Source organism: Nesoenas mayeri (genome assembly GCF_963082525.1).
Source record: "Nesoenas mayeri genome assembly, chromosome: 17".
NCBI lineage: Eukaryota > Metazoa > Chordata > Aves > Columbiformes > Columbidae > Nesoenas > Nesoenas mayeri.
The window spans coordinates 10,216,826-10,226,634 of record NC_137565.1 but is presented as its reverse complement, the minus strand read 5'-3'; the positions used below and the strand labels follow the sequence as shown (position 1 = coordinate 10,226,634).

Genomic DNA, 9,809 nt, shown 5'->3' with positions numbered 1-9,809 from the left:
AACCACTGTACCAGGAAGGAGGTATAGCTACCCATAAGGGACAGAGGCGGCCTTGCCCTCCTTTTATGGCATTTACCGCTGGGATGCAGAAGAACTGGAGTTGGCAGTAGTTGTTCTACTGGTCCCTACAAAAACACTGCTGCTTGGTGTGCTGGGAAGGGAGCAGAAGTCCCTCCCAGGATCCTCTCTCAGGACAGCCAGCAGGCACACAGCAGATTCAAAGCAAAAAGGAAAACTTTGGTTGTGTTGCCCAGGGGCAGGGCACTAGGCTTGGAAGGATGAGACCAGAGCTAATTCTCAGCCATTTGATCAATCCAGAAGTCACACTGTGACATTCAGAAAGCCACTTCATCTCCCTGCATCTGTTTTCCATAATGTAGTCTACATAATTCTGTGGCCCATGTTTTTTTTGTAAGGTATTCTGAGGTCTACTAAGAAACAGCAGGAAAGAGATGGTAGATAAACAGTATCACGGTTGTTCCCAAGATTTTTGCTTTAGGCAGATGAAAGCAGAGTCCAACCAGCTTGGGTTTAAAACCACTGTGCCAGATACAGATGATATCTGTAATTCTCTGTGCAGCCCCCTGTCCTTTCCCTTCCCACTAAGGAAAAACACCCAGTTACCACATTCTGCACTTCTCCCTTCTGCATCTCTAACGAGACAGTGGCAGAGAAGAAGAAAAGCTGAACCCAAGAGGGACAGAACAGTGAAAGAATCTACTATTGGTCTCCAGGCCTAAATGAAAACTGAAACATGGTCATTACCACAAGCATAGCTGTTTACTCTCTCCATGTCTCGTCTCAGCTGGAGTACTTTCTTTTTCATCTCTGCAATGTCCATATAGTTACAGTAATTCAACTCTCCCTGTAGAGCCTTCAAAATCTTGGCCTAGAAAACAACAATAGAGAAAAGGAAGATAAGACATAAGCCCACAGAGCCACCATCCTTCCAGCATCTCTCCCTGCAGCTGCAATGGCTACAGCGATGCATAGGGCTGCAGAATTCCCATGCCTGCTGACCACCAGGATCCTTTGTGTTTCAGGTACTCAGTTGCTGGTCTTGGACCAGAAACACAGACCAACATGGCAGAAGATCTTCACATACTCTTCATACTCCGCACAAGTTGTCAGTAAGTCAGTCCAAGCAATATTGGCCTGTTCTTAGACTCTGCTTTCTATAATGTTCCTCAAAGCCCTAAAAAGCAACTTTGCAACAGCACAACCTCTTCAACCCCTCTGGCTCTGTCATCACCTAGGGCCTGCCACTGCACATCACCTGAGAAGATTCCCTATATTTGGCTCGCTCAGGGGGCTGTTTAAACCTACTGCTAGGGCTTTTGCAGTGCATGTAAATGAGAAGCACAATCAAGGGATCAAATGTAAGAGCAGGTTTAAAAAAATCTGTATGAAGTAAGGCACAGAATGAATTGATGCCTTCATCTATCCATTGAGTTCATCCAGGGAATGCTGGCATGCCCCAAATGCTGGATGCCAGGAGCAGATATACTACTCACCTCCGACCTAGAGAGCTTCTACTACAGGGAAAATTTATACCAACAATTTCTGAAGTGCTTCCAGCTGCACCCCAGCTCTCTTCCCTGCTTGTGATGATATAGCTCAAAAGTACAGTGTTTCTTCTAGACAGTGATGGTATTTTACTTTTTTCTCTACAGTGGGATTTACCATTTATCGCTACAAAGGGACTTCAGTAACACGTTTCCTTAGGACCTTTACAGCTCTACAAACAATGATTTCAGAATCAAAACTCGTGTGTGATAACAGGAAACCTCATCTCGCACTTCTTGCCCTAGGAATGATTCATCTTAGTTGTATGATAGGAGTGCATCCAGGATCCTCAGGATTTCTGTGGGGAAGCCAAGGGCTCAGTGTTTCCAGAAAATTCCTTAAACACCCAAGAAAAAACAAGCAGTGAATATTGGTACAAAATTAGGACTCAGTCTGCCTTGAGATGGAGTATTCAGCTGAAACATACACTCTTTTCTTCTTTTCTCTTTTTTTTTTTTTTTTAATAATAAAATGCAATTTACCATCTTATCTCATCATCATCATTATCACCCTCAAAGATCCAGTGGCCTTCACTAGGAAGGCATTGCAAGTACCTTCAAATAAGATATCAAGCCAGCTTCTTCCTTTTCCTTCTGTTTCTGCTTTCTCAAAGTCCTCTCGCAGATCCTTGGGTCCTGCTCCATGGCCGAGTACAGTTCACACAGGCATTGCTGAGTGTAGGACAAAGCCTGCTCCTCAAAGTCCTCTATGGAAATCAGCTTGCAAAATGATGTACTGAGGGGATGCTCGGTGTCAAACTCATCCAAGATCTCCATTGTGTAGCTGATCAAAGGCAACAGGGCAGGCTGTATGCTCTCCTCCCGCTGGTGGAGGCAATAGAGCTGTTTTCTGGGCATGGAACGGGGTCTTCTTCCTGCCCGTCAGCAAAGGGACAGCAGCAGGCCCTCCCACAGGGGCTCACCAACACCCTCCCAAGGGCCTTAGTAGTGTGACAGCACCAGGGCTGGGTGGGAGCTTTGGTGCAGGGCCTGGTCAGGACAGGAACACGGAGCAGACACTGTCCCTCAGAGGGGCTCCCTGCCCACCCCTGACTTCTAGGCCTATGTTACCTCTCCCCCCAGAGCTCTGTACCAGGAACAGTGCTAGGCCAGAGAAGGCCTCCTGGGTAAGCACACACGGGTCTCTCAGAGCAGCCAACAGCCAGACAAATGGCTGAAGCCCCTCACACAGCAACCCGCCGAGGAATATAACCCACAAGGGGGCCAGTGGTGCAGTAGCCGGCGTGCGGGCAGCCCGAGGAGTGGTGCCTCCCCCCGACACTCACCGGGAGGTCAGCAGGGAGGGAGAGGCCGGGAGGTGACCTGGGAGTGAGGGAAGGAGAGGATGCAGGAGAGGATGAAGGAGAGGATGCAGGAGGGAGGGCGGGAGGCGCTGCCCGCGCTCCCGCGACACCTGAGGGACAGGGCGGGGTCGCCCCCGCGGGCGGGAGGGCGGGGCTGCCCCGCGCCGCACCTGCTCGCGCCTGCTCCCGGAGGCCAATCACAGAGCGCGGGGGCGCCGCACGCGCCACAATGGCCCGTTGGCGGAGGGGGCGTGGCCTCCCGTTCCCTCAGCACAGCCGGAGTCGCTGGGTCCTTGCAAAGGTGTTTATTGCTGACAGGGCGCCCGCCACCGGGGCAGGAGGAGGGTTAGTTGCAGTATTTCTTGGTGTCCAGCCTGTTGTACGCGGGGTTGTAGGGCGCCCGGGCGAAGCACATGGCCGCCGTGCGGTCGCAGTTGCAGATGAACGTGGCGCACTCGTCGTTGCTGCCTGGAGGAGAGAGCAGGAGCGGTCAGACCCGCCGCCCCTCGGCCGGGCACGGCCGTGACGCGGGCAGGCGTTGCTGCTGCCGGGGCATAGCCGTTTTGCGGCTGCCGGGGCATAGCCGTTTTGCGGCTGCCGTCATTTTGGGGTGTACGTGCTGCTTCCCACAGAGCCGCTGGCCCCAGAGCTGTGTGCTCTGGCCCAGCAACCTCCTGGCTCCCTCCTCCCCTGTGGTGCTGTTTGCCAGCCTGTCTGCCACAAACAGAGCCCTGTAAAACTCCACCGTATGTTGGAGATGCCCAGCAGAATCTCTGCAATGCTGCGTGCTGATCTCTTAAATACTGCCATTAGAGGGACTCCCATTAAAGTACCCCAGGGACTCAGTCCCCAGAAGAGGGGACAGACTTCCCTGTGTCCTGTGATATCAGGTATCTTCCATAAACTTTAAATTGTGTGCTCTATGGATGTATGTACATTCACTCCGGCGCCCATGTGAGGTGCCCTTTTTCTAACATCAGCCCCCCTGCAGGCACTTGCACAGCGCCTTCCATGGAGTGTAACAGCCCTGTTCCATTGAAAGAGAGACTGCAGTAACGTTTGAAGCAAAGGGGTTTGGAAGCGGACGTACTGCTGCATGTGATATGCCCTTGGGAGCAGCTGAACTTGTACGACGCCGTGTAGGGGTTGTCCACAAGGAACCTGCATGCTGCTAGTTTCTGTGCCTGCCCGTAGCACTGATCGTGTGTTTGACAGCATCTGGGAAAGAAGGAGGAAAAGGTCAGGACGTACCAGAAACACAAACTGAGCTGACCTGTAAGACACGTAAATAATGCTAGTATTGCTTTGACAAGGCACTGAACACCAAAAAAGATACCACGGTTATGGCAGCTAATGGTCCAAGAGGCATCTGCTACACATGTACTTACTGGAACATCTCCACTGTTGTCTATTGGGCACAGGGAAAGCAAAAGCCGGCATCTACCCTGCATGCACATCACTGCCTGGCAGCTGGAGACCCAACAGCCAACACAATTCACTGTGTCTTGGCTACCAGACTTGTGCCATCTCTAAGCTGCCCAAGGCACTTAGCGTCTGCAGCTCAGCCCTGCACGTGTTGATGGTCTCGCATTGGGCAGAGCAGTGTCTGGGCTGCTGGCACAGCACTGCTGCAAAAAATATGCTGGGATGGGTGCAGTGTAGCTGCCACAGATAGCAGAGTTGTTTGGGTTATATTTTATCTTAGTAAAAAGGCATCAGGGTGTGATACTACACATCCTTTTTTCCCTTGAATCGGTCTTTGAGAGAAAGCTTCATTCCCGGCAGCCGGAGAATTTTGTGAACATTTACAGGCAGGGCCAGCTGACACAAAACTGGCATGCACAACCATGAAAGCGCAAGCAATGAAAGAGGTTTGCAAAAGCAGAGTCTATAAACCTGTCAAGTTCATCCACGGGCGTCCCACTGCCTCCCAAGCCGCAGTAGCAGCCGTAGTCACCGAATTCCAGGAGTGGATAACTGTCTGATATGGTGCATTTGATCATGGAGCGAAAATCCCACACGGCGCGGGGTAAGACAGCGGTGCTGGCTGCGCCCACTGAGGAGACAGAAGGGTTAGAGTTAGGTGAGGTGTTACCTGTCCAGGGGGTGCCCAGTGCCACCTACACACCCGACAGCAAGAAAAGCAGGACCAGGGACTCCATTCCTGGAGGACTTGGTGGAGAGGCTGGTGCTAAAGAACGTCAGCTCTTTATATGACGAACTCACCTTGACGTGGGTTTGAGATAAAGAAGTCAGTATTTATGTTACTAAATGCAGATTTCTCCCATCGAAGGCTGTGGGCAGCAAGTCGTGACTTGACCAGCTGAAGGTCAGGTAGGCAAATATTTACTTCCTAGGTTTTTGCTATTAAATTCTTCTAATGCTACTATTAGAAGGCAGCCTGAAATACCTGGACATTTTTAAGGGCTCTCTACTGAAAAATAGTAGCAGTGTGGTAATTATGTTGGAAATGGCTGGCACACTAATATCAATCCTGCTAATACTGGCATCCTCTTTCTATGATATCCCACTTATCATTAATCCTGTATCTCCCCTGGCCTAATTCAGAGTATAAAGTACAGGTTGCCCACTCTTTCCAAGCTCATTTGGCATGAGCTGAACTGAAAAAAAACAAGCTGTTTTTTACTTTGAAACCATAGAGGAGGAATAGGTACTACCAGGCAAAAAACAGGAGCCAAGCAGCCTGGGAAGCTTCTGTACCTGCCTTTAACAAGGAACAGTATCTGTTTGCACATGACCTTAAGAGTTTCACTAGAAATGAACTGGACTTAGAAGTCTGGACACACACAGTCAGAGACAGCAGTTTCTTTCACCAGCACTGAAGCAGAAACCAGTTAGGCTCTTTGGTTCTCTATGCCAAGGCATGAGGTGAGTTGGGGACCTTGAAATAAGATCAAAAAATGGGTAAGAAAAAGCTTCCCAGAGGCGGCTAGGGCTGAGTCCAAAATACTGCACTCATGTTCAGACCCCAGGGGCTCTAGCGCAGTCAGGGCTACACGTTTGGCATTTTTACACACTCATGGTATAGATCTAGACTTGATAGTAAGAGTCTGCACTGATTTCTAAAGCACCGAGCAAGCTTTCAGTTTTCGAGAGCAGAGGAAGAGGCAAACCCCACCTTTCCACAAGAGCCTAATATGCAAGGGAACTTAGTGAGGAAGCTCAGGGTTCAGCACCCTTTGGTAGGGTCAAACACGTTTCTGTAAGACGATGAGAACATCTTCCCCCGCAGGGTGGCCGAATCTGTGCCAGGGTGCCCACAGTATCCATAGGGTGTTGACATAGCCGTAGAACATTAGATAAAGGTAGACATGCTGATGAACACCCAGAACCATGCCCACTTTTTTGATCTCCCACAAGCTCTCCGATACTCTGGAATTCCACATCACAGGTCCACTAAAGCCAAACAAATGTTGAGTTACAGATTCAAGATTCTCACGTTCCAAGAGTGAGAATATTGAGGGAGCATTAAAGGCTGATATGAGGGACAGTCTGTACAACAGTTCAGAAAAAATGTTTTGCTCACAAGTCTGCTGATTTTCCATTCAATATCTATTTAAGTCTTATCTTTCTCCTTTGTTACTTTGGCACCTTTACTTTTTAAAAATTATTTCCCTGTTCTCTTCCCTATGAGCCTTAAGACTCTGTGGTTCCTTTTTCCTCACTTCTCAATGTCTGATTTATTATTGATGTTGCCGAGGAAACTTCCAATAAACTGGCCTGTCACATCTTGGAATTAATACATTTTAATTTGAGAGGATCACCAAGTGTGGGAAAGGGAGCATGTGAGCATTACAAGTGTGCCTCATGAGAAAAATCCCAGCAGGGTATTTTTCCACCAATGCTATTTTTGGTTTCCCCCAGGCTGTGCTTCAGACAAAGCCGCTGGTCCCCAGTATGCTTGTGGGGACATCCCAACTTAGAACTGGTTCCTAAACTTACAGGCTTGAGCATTAGATTATTTTTAGAGAACTCTCCGTAATTAAGGTCTGCTGCACAGGGTTCCCTATTTCACACTGTTAGAATTCACCTTTCTCTTGTACTATTGTCTATTAAGGACTTTTCTTCTCATCGTCACATTCCATTTTCTTAGATGTAGCTTCCTTCATCCACCATAGTCATTGAATCCAGAACATCTGAGCCAAACCTCTAAGCACCGCATTGTCCCCTCCTTTCTTGAACCTACAAATATCTGTACAAAACCTCTGTGACGCAGAGAAGAGACACAATCTCTGTTAAAACCAGATCTGCCTCACATTATAAACTGGGCCACTGCCGAAGTCTGGGAGCAGAACAGAGTCAGAGCCCCACCTGGGGCTTTTATCCTAATGGCAGGATGCGATTCCTGCCAGCTCCAAGTTCACCTGAAACCTCCATCTGAACATCTCCCACCTCCAAATGACGACAGCGAAGGACAGTTTTCAAATAATTTATTAGGAATTTAAAACTGAAATCTGGAAAAAGGGTTACAGGTGTGGAGAGAACAAACATCGGAGTGTAATAACTTACTGGCTTAAAAACACAGCTTTATTTCTTTTAAAAAAAATGCCCACCCTGAAACCAGAGCCCCAGGCTCCAGGCAGCGGCAGCGCTGGCCGAGGGAAGCGCAGCCCAGCAGCACAGCTTGGCCTCGCGTGTCTGGAGGGGGCACGGAAGCAGCTCAGCGCATACACCGAGAGGGAGGAAAGCGCTGTCCGCAGACCCAAATTTGAAGTATATAGAATAAAAATAAACCCAATAAAATGCAGCTCTTCTTTAATTAGGAAATATTTAAAAAAACAGACATACAGACTCTTGTCTCAGTAACAAAAATTATTGCTTTGTGTTTTCAGTACTAATCTGTTAAGTACCCTCTTACCTAAACAGAACTCTCCAAACGCATTGCCCAGGTCAGGGCCAGCTCCGGCAGATGGGGGGGGATGGAAGCGAAGGGCCCTGTGGGCACCACAGCCCTCCCGGTCCTTTTCTCACCACCCCCCCTCCCTTACAGGGGCTCAGTTTGGGGGAAGAGAGGGAATGATTTTTTAGATTTAAGATGAAGCTGTTATTTCCCTGGGAAAAGTGTTCGGCTGCATCTTAATAAAAGGCTTAATCACCCCCCTTAACAAGGTCTTTGGTTCAATGAGATCCAGACCCAAACCTGCCCCATGTGCTGCTGGAGGCGTCCCCAGCACAGAAATTGTCCCCAGGGGAAGCCCCAGCAGGTTCTGGAGAGGGGACCAGGCCACCCCCACGCAGGACAATGGACAAATTCCCACCGTCTTCAAGAACACAGAGTAAAGCAAATGGGAAGCTGCAATTCTATAATTCGTATAATCCCTGAGAAGCCCTTAACCCGCCCCCAAATCACCACCCTAATGCTTTTCTCCCCAGTTAGTGACTTCCCACCCCAGCGCCCTGCCCTTCGGAGAACGACCACCCAAATCTCCCCCCGGCCATGGCTGACACCCCTTCCGATCCCCTCGCCTCCCGAGGTGGATCCCCTTTCCCCGGAAACCTTGACGCGAGCGATAGCGTTTGGAGAGTGAATTCCTTTCCAAGTAACCAAGACAAGCGATGGCGGTAAAGCCCTTTACCTAAAGCCAACGCAGCGGCTGGCGCTACGGGGTCCAGTGATGGAGTCTGTACATCGAGCGATTGGAAGCAGCTTTAACCCGCTCAGCAAAACAGCCAACGGCCTCACCCCCGCCCACCCCCCCTTTCATCTCATCAGAGGTTCTTAAAATCTTACAGTAAAAGGTGTACAAAAAAAGAACGGAGTCCTGTCAGGATTCTGCTGGAGAGTATTGCTCACGCTGCGGCACCAGGTCCAGGACCTGGAGCTGCTCCTTGGAGCCAGGCTGCCGGCGGCAGCCAGGTTCAGCTCACAATATTTACATATTATACAGGAGGAAAAAGAAAACCCCACGTAAAACTAAACCTAGGAAAAAAAAAAAATCTTTCAGCTGTAAGGATAGTGTTTTTCACTTAGCAAAATATACATTTGTTTTGTTCCATAGCGATGTCCAACATTTTCGGATCCTTGGAGTTTCACACTTTTCAAAGCCTCACATTTACAAAACAGAAACAATTAAAAACAGTTTCTTTAAAAAAAATAGAAATACATCAGTTCCTCTCAGCCTTTGCTCTCTCTGTGTCTCCTTCTTCCCTTCAGAACTGCATTCTTGTTACATACCGTGCTTTAAAAACACTGACGACAACAACAACAGAGTTGAAAATATTCAAAACAGTTTCAAAGCCAAATAAAAATACTCCTCAATAAAAGCTACCTAACACAATCACAAAGCCAATTCATAAAATATGTCTACTAGCTCAGGAAAGAGCAAACAACGAAAAGAAGGGGTAGCCCCCAAAAAAGATAAAAAAATAAAATAAAAAAATAAAACTAACAGCTACTAAAATAAATAAAAGAAGAATCGGTGGGCTGGGGGCAGGGAGGGGGGAAGCGTAAACCGTCGGTGGTTAGTAAGAAAGCGAGATGATCTCCTCGGGTTCAGTCCAGTGTGGTCTGGTCAAAGGGAGAGATCAGGGCATGGCGGCAGGAGCCTGGCAGCCGGCCGGCAGTGTGCAGTTTGATTCGAGAAAAAGGTAACCTTGGCTCATCCCCCGAGGCTCACCAGGTCCTCCAGCCGCTGTCCTCGGTCAGGTCACTGGGGAATCTGCGGGACACAGCAGGGGAGGGAAGGGACAGGCTCTAGAACAACCAACAGCTTTTCTCTTGGGGGTTTTCTTCTGGTGGGATTCGACAGAAATACTCGAGAGCCAAACCTGCCCCAACACAGACTTGCTCTGCGCCTCGCTGGGGCACAGCAGAGACACTTTCATCTTCGTGGGACCGGGAAACGAGGCCCCGCAACCGTTCAGCCGCAGGAGACGTAGGACCCAGCAGGGTCAGTGTGCCCGGACACCTTTCCCCTCA

General features: G+C 49.1%; 1 protein-coding gene across 1 annotated transcript; it reads right to left on the bottom strand.

The window, feature by feature from the left end:
• Window positions 1–3,215: 3,215 nt before the first annotated feature.
• On the bottom strand, window positions 3,216–5,031 carry PLA2G1B (phospholipase A2 group IB; the record flags this gene model as incomplete). Its single annotated transcript, XM_080354986.1, has 4 exons — window positions 3,216–3,337; window positions 3,960–4,087; window positions 4,766–4,925; window positions 4,998–5,031. 4 exons carry the CDS (start codon window positions 5,029–5,031, stop codon window positions 3,216–3,218), a joined length of 444 nt encoding a protein of 147 aa, XP_080211112.1.
• Between the last annotated feature and the right edge of the window lie 4,778 nt (window positions 5,032–9,809).